This window comes from Dipodomys spectabilis, unplaced genomic scaffold (assembly GCF_019054845.1).
Source record: "Dipodomys spectabilis isolate Male_0828 unplaced genomic scaffold, ASM1905484v1 ptg000297l, whole genome shotgun sequence".
Taxonomy (NCBI): Eukaryota; Metazoa; Chordata; class Mammalia; order Rodentia; family Heteromyidae; genus Dipodomys; species Dipodomys spectabilis.
The window spans coordinates 20117745-20135484 of record NW_024870974.1 but is presented as its reverse complement, the minus strand read 5'-3'; the positions used below and the strand labels follow the sequence as shown (position 1 = coordinate 20135484).

At 41.8% G+C, this 17740-nt stretch overlaps 1 protein-coding gene across 4 annotated transcripts in view; it reads left to right on the top strand.

Annotated features, from left to right (window-relative positions):
• The window catches only part of Gab1 (GRB2 associated binding protein 1), a 99770-nt gene extending 83969 nt beyond the window's left edge, over positions 1-15801 (top strand). For 2 of the 4 annotated variants that reach the window (XM_042701829.1, XM_042701828.1), the window contains 5 exons: positions 4305-4394; positions 6494-6587; positions 8280-8403; positions 10755-10877; positions 13801-15801. In XM_042701829.1, coding sequence (XP_042557763.1) covers positions 4305-4394; positions 6494-6587; positions 8280-8403; positions 10755-10877; positions 13801-13959 — 590 coding nt within the window. In that variant the 3' untranslated portion in view covers positions 13960-15801. The remainder of the gene's footprint in view (positions 1-4304; positions 4395-6493; positions 6588-8279; positions 8404-10754; positions 10878-13800) is intronic. The other 2 variants (XM_042701831.1, XM_042701830.1) reach the window with 1 other exon arrangement.
• The last annotated feature ends 1939 nt before the right edge of the window (positions 15802-17740 follow it).

Here is a 17740-nt window from a genome sequence, read left to right as displayed (position 1 = left end):
TTGTAATTATTACATTATTATATTCCTCTTTATACAGTGAGACTATTAGAACAAGTATAAACATTTTTCTGAGGCTATCTGACTACCTGTTGGAATCAGTGGAGGATAATTGTGTGAATTTTCTTTCATCTTCATTTTGGAGATGTTTGCTGGAAAAACTATAAAACTTTTGCTATAAAACTTTGGAAAAGGAAATCATTGAAGCTACATTAAACACATAGTAATACAGAAAATAAAATTCTCATTTCGTTGAGTGTATCTGAGCAGTCCCGATGAGAATACTCACTAGCTGAGCACCAGTGGCTCACGCCTATAAATCCTAGCTCCTTGGAGGCTGAGATCTGAGGGCTGATGTTCAAAGGGAGCCTGGGCAGATAAAATCAAGACTCTTATCTCCACTTAACCACCCAAAAAGCCACAAGCCTTGAGTGGGAAAGCCAAGAGAGATAAAGGTCCTGAGTTCAAGCCCCAGTACTATCACAAAAGCAAAACAAACCAAACCAACTTAGTATAAGTGGACTTCCGAAAGGATTCCATCTGCCTGGTTGAAACACGACCTCCCCACTACCGTAACCAAATGTGGGATAAACAGCTTTCACAGTAACATCCAGTTGTCTACCTTTTCCTCTAGAAGGACAAAGCAATACTTTCAGATTGGGCTAGGCGAGCTGTTCCAAACTCAAGGAGGACAGGTCACCTCCCTGCAGAAGCTCACCGCGTAGGTCTCGCGGAGGAGGGAGAAAAGTAAACCCATGATCATAATTGCCAGGAAGGGGCTGTGGTTGAGGTAAGTGGTTGGCACTGTGCGGGAAGCTCCCCCCGCCCACCTCCCCCCAGCCAGGGTTCAGAGCATGGATGGCAATTACGTGGTGGTAGGAGGGCAAGAAGTTTCTGGAACTTATCCTTAGAGGAAACCTCATACTAGATCCTTTCACAGAGAGGGAGCATAAAACTGGCTCAGTATTGCCAGTGGGTAGGTGGCCAGAAAGGAGGGAGGAAAATACCGAGAGCATAAAGGAATGCCAGATGCCTTGCGGGTGCCTGATCTCCCTCACCCGTGTCATGATCCACGCTAATGAGGCCGGCCTTCACTCTGACACGCTGTTATAGAGCTTCAGGCGGACCTGTAACACGATCGGGCTGTCTCTAGGCAGCTCATTGTGATTAAAGAATACAGTAGAAGAAAATAATTATACTCTTTCAAGTAAAATGATGTAAAAATCACACCTTTTCACATCATCTGTCTTGGGGAGCTTTGCCAGGGTTTCCCAATTCCAGGATTCATGAAGCTTGGTTGGGACGAGGTCAAATGGGAAAGGTGTAACAAAAGCCCCTTTTCTGGGCCTTTCGTCACCTGGGGTGGGGAGTAGGGAGGCTTACAGTGACTTTCAGGAGATTGAAGGCACTCAGAACAGGCCACACAACAATACCACGTGAGAGATGCAGCAGGTGGTACAGTTGAACTCTCCTGTAGTATCGTAGCTTGCCAAGATGTCTGCCCTAGAAAAGCGCCTGCTCTGGGCTGCCCCATCCTTCCAGCGCAAAAGAGCAGGGCTTGTTGAGGCTCCTTATGCCTGGAAAGTCATGTTCACAGTGATCCAAATACTTGGAGGGAGGTCCTTGGATTCAGTCTTCTGCTTGTGATGGTCATTTAGGGGCACAGGCAAGGGCGGCTGGAGAATTGTGCTATGCATTTTATGTCATTTGCAGGGAAATGGATGGATTTAGAAAAAATTATGTTAAATACGTCCTTCTCAGAGAGACAGACAGCACATTTTCTCTCATATGTAGAAGTTGGATCTAAATACAAACTTCCGTGATAACATATGCACGGTGATGTGTGTGTACACACACACAGACAAAAGGGAGGCGTCCAGTGGTGTAACTCTTTTGAACAACTAATAAACCACTTCGCATAATAAAGAAACAAGAATCAGAATGGGGGGGGCAAGGAGAGGGGAAGTGTGAGGAAATACAGTGATCGTATTCAGTGTACACTATGTTGCGATGGATGGGCTGGGAAGGTGGCTCAGTGGTAGAGCGCTTGCCTTGCATGCATGAGGCCCTGGGTTCAATTCCTCAGCACCACATAAGCAGAAAAAGCCGGAAGTGGCACTGTGGCTCAAGTGGTAGAGTGCTGGCCTGGAGCTGAAAAGCTGAGGGACAGCGCCCAGGCCCAGAGTTCAGGCCCCATGACCGGACCTCCCCCCCAAAAAAAAAATGTACTATGTTGTGATGGAAACACATAACTTGAGGGCAGGGACAGGAGGGAGAGAATGAGGGAAGGGCTGACGCCGATCGGAAGGTGTTGTACTTAAACTCCTCGAATTGAAGCACCTTTGTGCAGCTACTTAATTAAAAAAAATAAATACTGGGTTCAAGCCCCAGGACCAGCACAAAGAGTGAAATAAAATACTGGAAGGACAATTGGACAAAAAGTGAAAAATCGGACAAAAAAGTGAGAAACAAGAATTAGATAGAGCTGGCACAACGTCCAACATCGATTACATAACCACGGACCTAGACAGGAGGCCGAGGGTTCTGCGTGGAGCATGCGCTGTGGCCCGTGGGAGGTAACCACAGTGGTTTACGTCTAAAGCTACAGAGCTGATGAAAAACTGGCCCTTCAGAAAAGAGAGAGAGAGGAAGACAGCCAGGGGCACAAACACTTAAAAACCCAGAGTAACTCAAAGCTTTTTGTCATTGTTATCCACCCCCACGAGTGAGCTGTCTGTGGTCATCTGTAGTGCCCTAAGCCACAGCCAGCCTTCAGAGTGATAGCAGCCATTCACCCAACTGTGCTAAACTCCTTTTCTTCTCTTTAGTTGGCTTAATGTGTGACCATGAATAGGTTGCTACAACCAAATTGGAGAATTCAAAAAACTGAATACCAGCCCACTGGTGGGCTAGTGCTTCCTAGCTATTCAGGAGTCTGAGATCTAAGGATCATGGTTCAAAGCCAGGCTGGACAGGAAAGTTTTCCAAAGAACCACCAGAAAAACGAAAGTGGCACTGTTGCTCAGAGTCGTAGAGTACTAGTCTTGAGCAAAAAAAGCTCCGGGACAGCACCAGGCCTTGAGTTCAAGCCCCACAACCAGCATATATATATATATATATATATATATATATATATATATATATGTAATTCTTGCAAGACAAAGTCAGTGGGCATGTACTAAGTATCCAGGGAAAAACAAATCACCATCAAAGCATTTGGTTTTGTGATTAGCAAATGTGTGTTTGCCACCTGCTTCTCTACAAGGGCATCAGCTAGGAAGTAAAGGAATGATCAAAATTTGGTGTTTAAAACATCTGTCTTGTCTCCAAAAAGTACTTCCATGGGAAAAGGAGGTTTTATGTTTTCTCATAAATTGTAAAGAAAACATGACAGGGACTGGGAAGGTGGCTCAATAGTAGAGTGCTTCATAGCACCCCTGAAGCCCTTGGTTCAGTCCCTTAGTACGACACATACAGAAAACGCTGGAAATGGCACTGTAGCTCAAGTGATAGAGTGCTAGCGTTGAACAAAAGAAGCTTAGGGACAGTGCCCACGCCCTGAGTTCAAGCCCCAGGACTGGCAAAAAAAGAAAAGAAAACATGTCACCAGGAGCCAGTGGCTCATGCCTATCATCCTAGTTACTCAGGAGGCTGAGATCTGAGGATTGCAGTTCAAAGCCAGCCCAAGCAGGAAAGTCTGTGAGACTCATATCTCCAGAAAACCAGAAGTGGCACTGTGGCTCAAGTGATAGAGCACTAGTCTTGAGCTGAAGAGCTGAGGTACAGTGCCTGGGTCCAGAGTTCAAGCCCCACGACTGACCAAAAAAAAAAGAAAAGAAAAAAGAAAACATGTCATTGGAGTCTCACGGACTTTTCTGCCTGGGCTGGCTTTGAACCGTGATCCTCAGATCTCAGCCTCCTGAGTAGCTAGGATTTCAGGGGTGAGCCACCTGGGCGCCCAGCTTTGGATCCTGTTTTTTAAGACATGTTAGAAGAAAAACTAACATGGCATGTGTTCTTCCCCTCTTCCTCCCCATCAAGAGTACTAACCAGGCTGGTGATCTGCTCAGCCTAACACCTTTCATAACCTTCGTGTGTTCCACGTTGCACGCAGCACCCCTTCCTCCTGCTCAGCATGACCAAGTGTGTGTGGCAACATTGGAGTCTTTCCCACATGGTTCTGAGATAGAACATTTCTGCACAGGGCTCTGGTTGCTTTTTTTTTTTTTTTAATTTCCTTTTTACAGATCCATTTTCCCAATTAAACAATAACATTCTATTAAAAGAGTCTTCTTTTTACCAATTAGGTCAAAGTCCTAAAATTTTAAGACCTAAACCCCATGGTTTAGAGCGAACTGATTCACAAACCATAGGTGACTTTGCTACAAGAAGAAAGGGTATGTACTTCAGCACCGCATGCTCTGTGGGGTGTTGGGAGTTCATTTTATTTTGTAATGGTTTTCTTGTTACTTTAGTGTTATTTTACAACTGCTCTTGCAGCCCCCAGCATGTTATTTCTAAAATGAATGCCTCTCATGACACATGATGAATCTATGTTACCCGCTTATCAGCAGCATGTTAAATGTTTGATATGTTGTAGTCAGCTTGGTCTTTTGTGTTATTCCCTTAATCGTTTTCTTTAAGCTCGTAAATTGCTTGTGAATCTCAGTTGTTTTCCTCTGTGTGTGTTTGTTGCATAATATATACACATGTAACATATATGTATGTATTTTGTTCTGAGACTAAATATTATTTCCATGTATTAAGTATGCCATTACTTAGAAATTGAGAGCTAAACTTTTATTAGGCTTTTGGTAGCAAAAAAAATTAAAACATTAAAGAAAAAGCTTGAATAGAACAACATTCTGTATATTTCTTTAAGGATATAGATAAGAAAAGTTTTTTAACTTGATTTTAATACATCTAATCTTCCTTATATTTGAGTTGACAAAAATACTCATTTGTGGGCTGGAGTGGTGGCTCAGTGGTAGAGTGCTTGCCTTGCACGCATGAGGCCCTGGGTTCCACTCCTCGGCAGCACATAAACAGAAAAAACTGGAAGTGGCGCTGTGGCTCAAGTGATACAGAGCCCTGGCCTTGAGCTGAAGAGCTCAGGGACAGCACCCAGGCCCAGAGTTCAGGCCTCATGACTCACCAAAAGAAAAAAAAATAAATAAAAAGCTTAGTTGTAAGCTCCTGAGAGTCTGTTTAGACCTTTAAAATGAACACTTATTTTTGTAGTTTCATGGTAATTATAGCACCGTTGATTAAAATTACATTTGTGAAAAAAGAATGAGGAAAAATGAGCATTTTTCTTTGAAGTGACAGGATGAAAGATAACTGAAATTTTCCAATATGTTTAAGCAGTCTTCTGAAATATTAATACAAACAGATTGTATTATTTTGGGGTTTTTTTTTTGTTGTTGTTGCTTACTCCATACATTTCTGAAAAGGATTTCAATCAGTCTTGACTGAAAAGGCCCAGATCTCATAAGACTCCTCCTTAAGAAACAGATCCCGGAGCTGGGAAGGTGGCTCAGTGGTAGAGCGCTTGCCTTGCATGCCAGAGGCCCTGGGTTCGATTCCTCAGCACCACATAAGCAAAAAGAAAAAAGCCGGAAGTGGCGCTGTGGCTCAAGTGGTAGAGTGCTAGCCTTGAGCTGAAGAGCTGAGGGACAGCGCCCAGGCCCAGAGTTCAGGCCCCACGACCAGACTCCCCCCCCCCCCAAAAAAAAAGAAACAGATCCCAAGGACTCTGGGGTACATATTAGTCTGATTGTCTACTGTGATCATGAGATAATAAGTAAAGATCTCTTATGAATAAAAATATTAGAATTACTTAATTTTCTTTAGTAGGGAGTTCCTAAGTTAAACTAAAAATATAAGGTGATTGTTTGAAAAGTAATTATGTAAATTTCCTAGAGCTATATTTGAATCTAAAGATAACAATTATTCCTTTGTTTGTTTCAAGTTTGGGTAGGAATTGTTCTCAAATCTTTGCTCATTAACTCTTGGGTTTAGCAGTTTTGGTTTTGTTTGAACTAATTTTCTCTCTAATACTGCCTATTCATCATTTTTCATACCTGACTGTAAACTGATGCTCAAGTATTGAATAATTGGAACACTTTTACATAGATCATCCCATATTTACGTGAGGATGGAATTCATAAAGAATGAATGAATGGACGAAATAAGGAAATGTATAAGTCAAGTAACTATGGAAGAATTTGGTCACACTATTCTTTTTTGTTTTCATTTAGTTTATATCCATAAAATATTCTACTTATATTTCAAAGCAACATGTTGCAATAGAGCTTTGAGTTAAGAATCATGAAACATAACCTGATTTATCGTTTGCCACTATTTAGCTCTAACCTTAGCATGTGACATCCGTGAACCTCAGTTCATCTGTGAGAAATAGAGAGTGGATTTTGAGTGGATTTTGGTTTGTTTTCTTCTGTATACTAAAGGCTCCTTTTTCTCATTTTCTTTTCAGCCAAGCCAGCACCTTTAGAAATAAAACCTTTGCCAGAATGGGAAGAGCTGCAGGCTCCAGTTAGATCTCCAATCACCAGGAGTTTTGCTCGAGAGTAAGTACTTGGTTAGAATGGGCAATATGAAAGTCCTGACTATCTAGAATTGTTCGTTATCAAGGAATATGTCTAGAAAAAATGGTTTCCAAGAATGGCTTGGAGATCCCTCCTTTTGGAGCTTCTATAAAGTTAAAACTATTTTTAGTCTGGAAATCAGTAGCTCACTCCTGTGATCCCAGCTACTTGTGAGGCTGATAATGGAGAACTCTAGTTCAGGGCCAGCCTAGAGGAAGCAGACCTGGGGGGGCGGGGGGGGGGGGGGGCTATGCATGGTACAACACTAGCCTTGAGCGAAGACAGCAAACTCGCAGCCAAGCATTGAGTTCGAGCTCCCATTCCACCAGCACCGAAAAAGGAAAATCCCAGGCCAGTATAGGTAGGAAAGTCTGCAAGACTTCATCTTAATGGAGACAAGGTGATGTGGTGGTGTGTGCTGCAACAGGAAGTCTAAAAAATAGGTGGATCATAGTCCAGGTATATAGATCCAAGATCCTATCTTAAAAATAACCAGTGCAGGGCTGGGAAGGTGGTTCAGTGGTAGAGCGCCTGCCTTGCATGCATGAAGCCCTGGGTTCGATTCCTCAGCACCAAATAAGCAAAAAAGAAAAAAAGCTGGAAGTAGCACTGTGGCTCTTGTGATAGTGCTCTAGCCTTGAGCAAAAGGGGCTTAGGGACAGCGCCCAGGCCCAGAGTTCAGACCCCAGGTCTGGCAAAAAAAAAAAAAATAAAGTGTCTTAAAGGAGGAACACAAAGGCACAATGATTATGTGCCTCTGATCATATAAAATAATATTTATCAAACTCAAGAAATGGAAACAAGAAAAAATAAGTCAATCAAATAAATAAAGCACTTGTTAAAGAGAACGAAATAACCAGGGAAAAACAGAGTTGGAGGCAGAGTGGTAGGGAATCTGCCTAACAAGTAGAAGGTCCTGAGTTTAAACTCAAGTACCACCAAACAGAAAAACAGGACTTTTCATTAAGATACTAAAATGTTGGCCGTTGGAGTAATCCAGCTGAGGCCCTGATTTCAATCCTCAATACCGGGGAAATGAAAAAACGGTCATTCTCCCTTCTGGAGCATGCTATGTCATGAGATAGAATAAATATGGTAAATACCAGTAGCATAACTCAGACAGTACCTTGGAATTTTTAATAATTATGAAGTATGAAGAGTTCACAAGACCCAAAATTTTGGAAGGCTCTTGACTTAAAAATATAGTACTGTAAAGGGCACCCGTGCGCCAGCCTTGAGCAGAGGAGCTGAGGGACAGCGCCCAGGCCTAGAGTTCAAGCCCCACGAACATCACAAAATAAAACTCAAACCAAAAAAATCCGAATCTTAAAAATACAGTAGTTTCTTGTGAGGCTGATTTAATTGGAATTTGTTTAAAGGTATATATGGAAATAAGAGTTTTTATATATAGATTCTTACTGTTGTTTTTTTAATCTGACTTTGTACTTACTCAGTTACTGGTAATACTTTCTGCTGTATTACATTCGATAATTTTATATCCAAAGTCTTCTCTTTAATATTCTTGTAAGTATTACTTGTAATGTGTACCATAAAATGCATTACATAGACAGCTGTAGACATACGTGTCTATGGGGGAAGGAGTGCAGACTTGGGCTGGTTTGATTTTGGGGGTGATCTTGACAGCTCCCCGAGGCTGACGACCTGTACCCTTAGTTCTTCCAGGTTCCCCATGTCGCCGCGGCCAGATTCTGTGCACAGCACCACGTCCAGCAGTGACTCCCACGACAGCGAGGAGAGCTACGTCCCCATGAACCCAGCCCTGGCCGGTGAAGACCCGGTATGCAGTCTCCTCCTCTTCCTCCTGAGCAGCCCTGACATCGTTCCTGCTGTAGCCTTCCTTCTAGTTCAAGAAACTTTGCCTCCTGTGTTTCCTCTTATGTCAGGAAAGACAGACACAAGCAGAAAGTCTAAAAACCAGGAAGGGGTCAGAATTTCCCATCCCACTGGGAGAACAGTGGAAACGCAGACAGTATTTTATGTTAGCATTCCTCCAGTAGAACAGGGACCCGAGGCAACCAGCTGACAAACAGGTTTTGGAAGTTCTAATCTGTGATGGGTTGACCCCATTGCTTTGGGTGTATGTTGGTATACTGAGGCAGGAGAGATTGGCAGAGCAAACCCAATCACCTCATGTCCAGGAAGCAAAGGAGAGTAAGGTGGGGGCCAGGGTCTCACAATCCCTTCTAGGGCCCACCCCCAATGTCCTGAAGACTTCCTCCCACTCTACCCCACCTCCCACAGATTCTACCAGCTTGCCGGGTGCCGGTGGCTCACACCTGTAATCCTAGCTACTCTGGAAGCTAAGATCTGAGAATTATGATTTAAGGCCATCTCCAACAGCAAAGTCCATGAGACTCTTACCTCCAATTAACCACCAAAAAGCCTAAAGTGGAATGTGGCTCAAGGGGTAGAGCATCAGCCTTGAGCAAAAAAAAAGCCAAGAGACTGTGCCCAGGCCCTGACTTCAAGCCCCACACTGGCATGTGAATAAACAAAGTAGTACCATTATGAGGACTAAGCGTTCATCGCATGAAACTTAGAGAAACATCTCCGACCCACACTACTGCAGTTGTAGAGATATTTTCCAGTTATATGTGATGGGAGGTATACTTGAATTTTGATATTCTTCTAGAAAGTATACTGGGAGCATGTTGTAGTGTAACCTCCAGGCCAATGGCATGACAGTCGTGTGGTAAAATTTTCTTACACAGAAGGTCTTTTAGAACCTTTCAGTAAAAAAAAAAAATGAAAAGAACAAGCATAATGTGTTTCAGGTTACCATGTTACACAGGCATGAGAACTTTGCTAACAGTAGCAAGCATTTTGTTTTCCAGAATCCAGGCAGTTGGCAGAAAATAGCTCAGATGTTTGAGGATTTTAACCACTAAACACATTTTGCTTTTGCTTTTGTTAATAGCAGATTTACTGCTTGTTCTTTGTGTTTGCGTAGATAAGAGTAGATATAGAAAATAATGAAAAGGAAAACCAGAGAAACAGACAATAACTCTTGATGACTTCAGAAAGCCTGGTGTATTTCTTTCTTGTGCACAAGTCTAGGCAGAGTGCTATTCAGGAGGCTGAGATCTAAGGATGTAGGTTCAAAGCCAGGCCTTCCTCCCTACTCGTCACTACCCTGGGCAGAGAAATCCAAGAGACTTTTCTCCAGTTAACTAGCAAAAAGCCAGAAGTGGTATGGCTACAGTGGTAGAGTGCCAGCCTTGATTAAGATAATTAAGAGTGAGAAAGCCTGACTTCAAGTACTGTACAAGACAGGCAGGACAGCCTATCGTGGCAGCCATGTTGTCTGTGCTCACGGGAACTGAGTACACAGTGCTGTTACAAGACATGCCCAGAATGGAAAAAGCCAAGCAAGGCCCTGAGTTCAAGCCCCAGTACTGGCACGCACCCACAAAGAATGTTTAGATTGAATGTTTTACAGCCAGCTGTGGCTTGACATTGGTGTCAGAGTTGAGCCAAATTTAAGCTTTTTTAAAGTAACTTTTTGAAACTACTTTCAGCTTTCTCTAGGCTTTAATCCATTTTACTTTTTTTAAAACTAAAAGTTGAATTTTCTTTTCTTTTCTTTTCTTTTTCTTTTTTCGGTCGTGGCGCCTGAACTCTGGGCCTGGGCGCTGACCCTGAGCTCTTCAGCTCAAGGCTAGCGCTCTACCACTTGAGCCACAGTGCCACTTGCGGCATTGCCTACTTATGTGGTGCTGAGGAATCGAACCCAGGGCCTCATGCATGCAAGGCAAGCACTCTGCCACTGAGCCACCTTCCTAACCCCCAAAGCTGAATTTTCTGAACAGTCATTTCCTAACAATAGATCCTATTGAAAAACAGGTAGGCGTCAGTGGGTGCAAACAAGATGAGTACTAAGTGCTGAGCAGGGTGATACTGCCTGTAATCCCAGCTACTCAAAAGGCTGAGATGCGAGGAACACTTCAGCCAGAGAGTTTGGAGACCTTCTGGGAAAGATAGCAAGAGGCCTGGTCTCAAAGAAATGAAGAGATAGATGAGAAGTATGTCTCATAGATGTTTGACCACTGTTTTTCTTGTGTGTGTGTGTGTGTGTGTGTGCGTGCATGCGCGTGCATGCGTGTGTGCGTGTGTGTTTGTTGCTTTCAGAGTCTTTTTGGCAGTCACAGCCTGGACGGAGGAAGCAGTCCTATGGTCAAACCCAAAGGGGACAAGCAAGTGGAATACCTAGATCTAGATTTGGATTCCGGGAAATCTACACCCCCACGGAAGGTGAGTGAAACCTTGTTCTGTACAGCAGCAGGATGCTTAGGTTTTAGAGAATCCTCACCTTTGAGGAAGTTCTATGATTATTAATTGAAATTTAGTGAAGTCTAGTATTTACATCTTACTTGATTGATCGATCGATTGAATGGTGGGTGGATGCTGGGGATGGAACCCAAAGACCGCCCTGTACATCCTAGGCAAGCACTTCTACTGAGCTCTAGCCCCAGCCCCAAAGTCTATTTATTTTAATACAGTTTTGTTACACATAGCAACAATACCATGGAGACTAATCATTTTCTTTTAACTTCCTCATAGTAAGGGGAGTTATACACGTAATGCAGTTTTAGTCATTTCTGTTGAGATAATTTCTTAACAGATTCTACCCCTCTCTTTACCTTCCGTAGAATGTTAGCTCAGATGACACACTGTTTCTGTCCAAATTTTTAATTGTATCTTTTTGTTTAGTCTACAAATTAGACAATGTTATTACTCGTCTTAATGTTTTGTTTTCTCTTCTTCTATTTTGGTACTGGGGATGGAACCCAGACTTTGCACTTGCTAGGCAAATGCTTTGCCACTGAGTCACACCCCAGCCCATTCTTACTATATTATATAAACATTTTTATGTGTTCATACTGCTTTCCTATTTCTTTGTTTAACTTACCCATCTGGTAGCTCAAACCTTCCTTCTGTTAAAAAAAAAAAAATTCCATCCCCCTAAAATGCAATAGTATTAGCTCGTTCAGTAGAGATCTGCTGGTGCTAAATTCTTTGTAGTTCTTTTTTTTAACTTAATGTGTATTTTGCCATCATTCATAGAAATTAAGGATTCTGTTATTTTTTATTGACAGTACTTTCTTAGTACATAGAAGAGAATATTCTACTATCATTTTGTGTCTTTGGGTATTTCTTAGTTTCACATCAGTGTATCTAGACATAGAATTTTCTTATTTATCCTACAGATTTATCCATAATTATTCATTTTGATAAGCTATTTCCAAGTAGAATTGTTTTTTGTTTTGTTTTGGTTTGGTTTTTTGGGGTCCGGTCATGGAGCCTGAACTCTGGGCCTGGGCGCTGTCCCTCAGCTCTTCAGCTCAAGGCTAGCGCTCTACCACTTAAGCCACAGCACCAGTTCTGGCTTTTTTTTTTCTTTTTGCTTATGTGGTGCTGAGGTATCGAACCCAGGGCCTCATGCATACAAGGCAAGCGCTCTACCACTGAGCCAACTTCCCAGCCCCAACAGTTGATTTTTATAAATTCAGTCATCTCCTTAAATATTGCTTCTATACTTCATTTTAAGAAATATTTTCTTTGAGGTTTCTGATTAGACATATTCACTATCATGTCTTTTTATCATTAACTTTTTATTAACTTCTCACAATTTTCCATACCTTTATTCTTTTATACTTTTATATTTTATATCTTATCATCTCTGTCTCTGTCTATCTCTTTCCCTTTTAGTATGGTACTTCTGCTTGAACTCAGGGCCTGAGCATTGTCCCTTAGCTATTTTGCTCAAGGCTAGCAATCTTGAGCAAGTTACCCTTCCACTTCCAGATTTTTGGAGATAGGAGGCTCATGGACTTTTCTGCCTTAAACCTTGATCCTCGGATCTCAGCTCTTCTGAGTAACTAGGTTTACCGGCCTGAGCCACCTGGGCCTGGCTTCTTACCATCTCTCTAATTGGATACTTTCTTTGGATTTATCACCAAATTCATGAATTCTCAATTTTCCTATTTGTTTAGCTTTTAACATCAAGTCTCTTATATTTCTAAAATGAAGTTCTAGTTGGCTCTTCTTTATAGATACCACGCTGACTTTACTAGCTTCTTCCTCCTTTCTTATTTTTGTCCCTTTAAGCATTTTCTGAATCTCTGAAGCGACAGTGATACCACCTCAAGACCTGGGAAGTCTGAATTTTGTTTGCTAACTCACACTCCTAGTTGATTTCCCTGGTTTATTTGTGGCTTCTCATTGCAAATTTGTGGCTGCATCCTGAGGATGTACATTTCCTCCCGAAGGGATTTGTGTTCCCTTTTTCCGGGAGCCAGAAGGTACTAAATATCTTTGCTTGATCGTGGCTCCAGATTACAGTGTCCCTACCATCCCAACTCCTAGGATTGGAGTATTCGTGTGAATAATTCTATGTGAGACTTTAAATTAACAGTTTTTCAAACTTGAGAGGTTGGGTGCCAGGTGGTCACACCTGCAATCCTATTTGCTCAGGAATTGCAATCTGAGGATCACATTTTAGAGACAGCCTGAGCAGAAAAGTTCATGAGACTTTTTTTTTTTTTTTGTCAGCTGTGTGGCTTGAACTCAGGGCGTGGGTGCTGTCCATGAGCCTCTTAGTGCTCAAGGCCAGCACTCTATCACTTGAGCCACAGCACCACTTCTTTTTGAGTGGTTAGTTGGAGATAAGACTCTCATGGAGACTTTTCTTCCCCAGGCTGGCTTCAAACCTTGATCCTCAGATCTCAGCCTCCTGAGTAGCTAGGACTACAGGTGTGAGCCGCCAGCACCAGGCTTCTGAGACTCTTATTTCCACTTAACCAGCCAAAAAGTGAGGAGGAAAGGTGTGGCCCAAGTGGCAAAACACTAACCTGGAGCAAAGAAACAAAGAGAGCATCCTGGCCCTGAGTTTAGACCCCATTACTAACAATGCACACACACACACACATACACACACACACACACCACACACACACACACAATTTTTTTAAAGAGAGCATTATAGAAAGACACCACTGTTTATTTGAAGTAATACCATTTTGGGTGACCCAATCAAATTTCAAGGATATTCACAGTGTATGAGCATCTATGAATCTGTGCATTCGAAGGCTGACCTTCCCTCAGAAACACTCCTTGATAGGTGGCACGTGTGTGGTTTTTTTTCCCTTTGTATTTGTATTTTTTCTGTATGTAGCAAAAGAGCAGCGGCTCGGGCAGCAGTGTAGCAGACGAGAGAGTGGACTATGTGGTGGTGGACCAGCAGAAGACCCTGGCTCTGAAGAGCACACGGGAAGCCTGGACAGATGGGAGACAGTCCACGGAGTCGGAAACACCAACCAAAAGTGTGAAATGAAAACCTCCCGTCGCCCTGTCTGAGCAGATGCGAAGTGCATTGTAAAGATGAATGCCATTTGGGGAGATGGTGGTCTAGACACTTAAACTCCAGGCGGATTGATCCTCAGGCAAGCAAAGCTGAAGGCCGAGGACCTTTCACAAAATTGAGCAGTTCATTCAGACTGTACATGGTGCCACGTCAACAATCTGCAAGCTGTAAATAATGTGGTTAAGTGGTAACATTTAACTCCCAGAGAAACTTGTCTCCCATGGCTAACCGCACTTGTAGTATTACTGTATTTATGCACTTTTCTATTGAAAACATTGGCTTAGGTGTTCCCAGTGTACCTTCACAGAGTTCTCGGATTTCTTCACACTACTCTACGTAACAATACTAAATGAACTAAGCTAGTTTTTGTGTTCTTTGTTTTTTTTTTTTTTTTTTAAGATTTGGAAGTGGCTGCCAAAGCTATATTCTTAACACCATTATTAGAATGAGGAGCAGATTGACAAGTTAGCTTTTGTACGTGAAATTTCAGGTGGTAACTCTCAGCTTGAAGTACAACTGTAGTATGGTTGGACTTAATCTTTCATTCCCTTCCACAAATTCTGAAGATAATGTATATTACTGGTCAGGGCCTAGTTCTCTGGTTCATGTACATTTAGTTTTTACTGGTGGAACTTTTGTTATTTTTTGTAATTACAGTGCTTTGGTTCATTGAGTGAAGATTCTGCTGGGTAGGATCTTGTACTTTTGACAGACTAAATAGAATTACACTCTCAAGCCTGCAAGTGATTGATAGAATGCAGTGATGTTGTGCTTTTACACTTGTTAACATGTATTAAATGTTATATGCAAAAGGTAGATTCTATAACTAATCAGGTACGTACTGGGCACTAGTGTGCGAATATACTGACCAGGTTATACAATGATGTTTAGTTGAGTTCTTGTGAGTGCTAACAATTAAGTTTCCAGTTTGGGATTTGATGAATCAGTTGACATTCACTCTTAGTTCCAGCCACATACTGTGATTTTTTTTCATTAAATCGTCATTCAGATTCTTCCTCTAAGAATGAAACTCTATCTTATGATCTTATGACACCATAGTGCCCTTTCTATGATTAAAAAATATATATATCCTTCTTGGCCTTATATTTAAATCCCTATGCAATTAATGTTTTATATCTGCATTTTTTTAAAAAAAGATAGATGGTATATAAGCAATTCTCCTATGTAGCACCTATTGCTTTTCCAGTCAGAAAATTAGGAATTTTGTACTGTGATTGATATTCACTGTCCCAATTCACAACATACTGGAGCCTTGCTATAATGTGAACTCTTACAGTCCTGGACCCCTTCTAGCCAGATTTCTGAGACGATCCAGAGGAGTGGTATCGCTCTATCTCCCCTGGAACACCATCCTGTGGTCTGGACATCTGGACCAGCGGTTACAGGGAGCCACCGTGACATTCCTCTGTTCTGGCTTTGCAACATAACTTAGAATGCAGGGATAGTCACTTGGGTTTTGTTTGTTTGTTAACCTAAGTTACAAGCTATTGATTTGAGACTTCCTGATAGCTTTTAGAGGAGAGGTAGAGACTGCATGCCTATCATCAAGGTATGACCACCTCCACCAGACCTCTAATTGTTGCCTGACCCCATTTCAGGCCCATTGGCCATGGTGTTGTGCCTAATACAGTGTACTGGGGTTGTTTCCCTATTCCATAAACAAAGTGTTCATAACAAGACAATTGTAGACTAGTAACATTTGATGCTTTTAAATGTTTGCTTCTTTTTAAACTAAAACCCAGAACTGAATTTTGAGGTGAGTTTTTAAATAAAAAACAAAACAAAACAAAACCTTTGAGTTTGGTGTGTGATCTGTTTGTTAATAAAACTACAACATAAGCCAGGCACAGGTGGCTCATGCTTGTAATCCTAGTTACTCAGGAGGCTGAGATCTGAGGATCACAGTTAAAACCTTTCTGGGCAAGAAAGTCTGTGAGACTCGTATTGCCAAACAAACCCATAACATAAAATCTGAAATCATAGAAATTTACCTAAACTATGAAAACATACATCATTATGTAATTATAGTTAGTAATGATACTAAATTGTAGTAGTTACTTAGAAAGTGAAACATGTTTTGTGGTCTAAGCACAATAATAGCAGGACACCAGTAGCTCATACTTGTAATCCTAAGTACTCAGGAGGCTGAGATCTAAGGATCATGGTTTAAAGCAGGCTTGACTAGGAAAGTTCATGAGACTTTTATCTGAAACTAAGCACTAAAAAGCCAGAATTGGAGCTATATCTCAAGTGGTAGAGCTTTCACTTTGAGCAGGAAAAGAACCAAGGGATAGCATCGAAGCCCTGAAGTGAAGCCCCAGTATCAGCATAAAGAAAAAAGTAACCACAATAATAAATGATTAACTCATAAGCAAAAATCTTCCTTTAAAGCTATTGGGAATATCCAAAGCAATTACAAATATTTTTAGTGTAACTTCTCCTCTGTAGAAGTTACCCACCTTTATTGAGCGCCTGGCTTATATATCTGTAATATTCTATCCGCAATCCTAGCTACTTGGGAGGTTGAGGTGGGCATCACAGTTCAAAGCTAATCCTTGCTGAAGGGTTTCAGGATGGCTTTTCAGGCTGATAGCTGGGTACCACGGTCCATGTCTTCACAGCCAGGCAGAAGGCTGAGGTTGGGAGGATTACAGTTCTATTCCGCCTCAGACAGAAAAGCCAGGAGATTCCATCTCAACAGAATAGGGTGTTATACTTATGATGCAGGTGGGGTCTGGAATTTATCACAGGAGTGCAGACCTAGGCAAAAAGCAACACCCTATCAGAAGTAGTGCAAAAGGTGACTTGGTCAGCAGGAGAGCACCTGCCTCACAAGTGAAAAGCCCTGAGGGCAAACTCCGGTGCTGCCAGAAATTAAAAAAGAAAGAGGAAACCGGAACGCCAGTATTTAGGGAATTCTATTTGACAGGTTTGGATTTGGGTATTGTGAGCCAAGGTCTCCAGACTGGCCCTGAACCCAGTCCTCCCGCATCATCTTCCCAGACGCCCTTAACGCCCAGCCTTTCTAGTTTTTTGGGTTTGTGTGTGTGTGTGTGTTTTAACTACTGACAAGTTGTTTTCTTTCCCTCCTTTGGAGAAAACAGTATTTTGAGCTTTCTTGTTAAGCTATTTCGGGTACACTATGTCTTAGGAATTGAACATAGTTTGTTCTTAAAATGTTCCAAACACTCCCTGTGCCTGCTTACTTTGGCCGGTTCAGATGTAGGCATTCATATTTTGAGTAACAGTTATTTACAGTCACAGAAAGCTTCTCAGATAATGAAGCCGCATGCCCTACCCAGTCCTGTCTTAAGATCCTTCTGGTAGGTCCTGCCCACTGTCCAGTAAGAATCAGCACCCTCATGAAGACTCACAACACATAACTAAGTCAACAAGAAAGAAGAGCATCCATGGATAACTATTACAGTTGTAAAATATGAAAACTATATGGAAATTTTATATAGTTTTACAAGCAGCCATCAGATTAAAAGCCATAGCATAAATGAGTATCATGGACTTAATATGAAATTTGACTGCCATGTTATTGAGATCGTTGTTTTTATTTTGCTCTCCTTGGAAAGAATTTGGATTGTCTTCTCTTTCATGGACCTATTTTTCTTCAGACTCAGTATAATGTCTCATGAGTTCCTAACCAACTGACCAGATAAGGGATTAACTGTAGTTCCTAATACCTTTACACAAAAACAGTATCAAATTTTGTGAGTTCTGG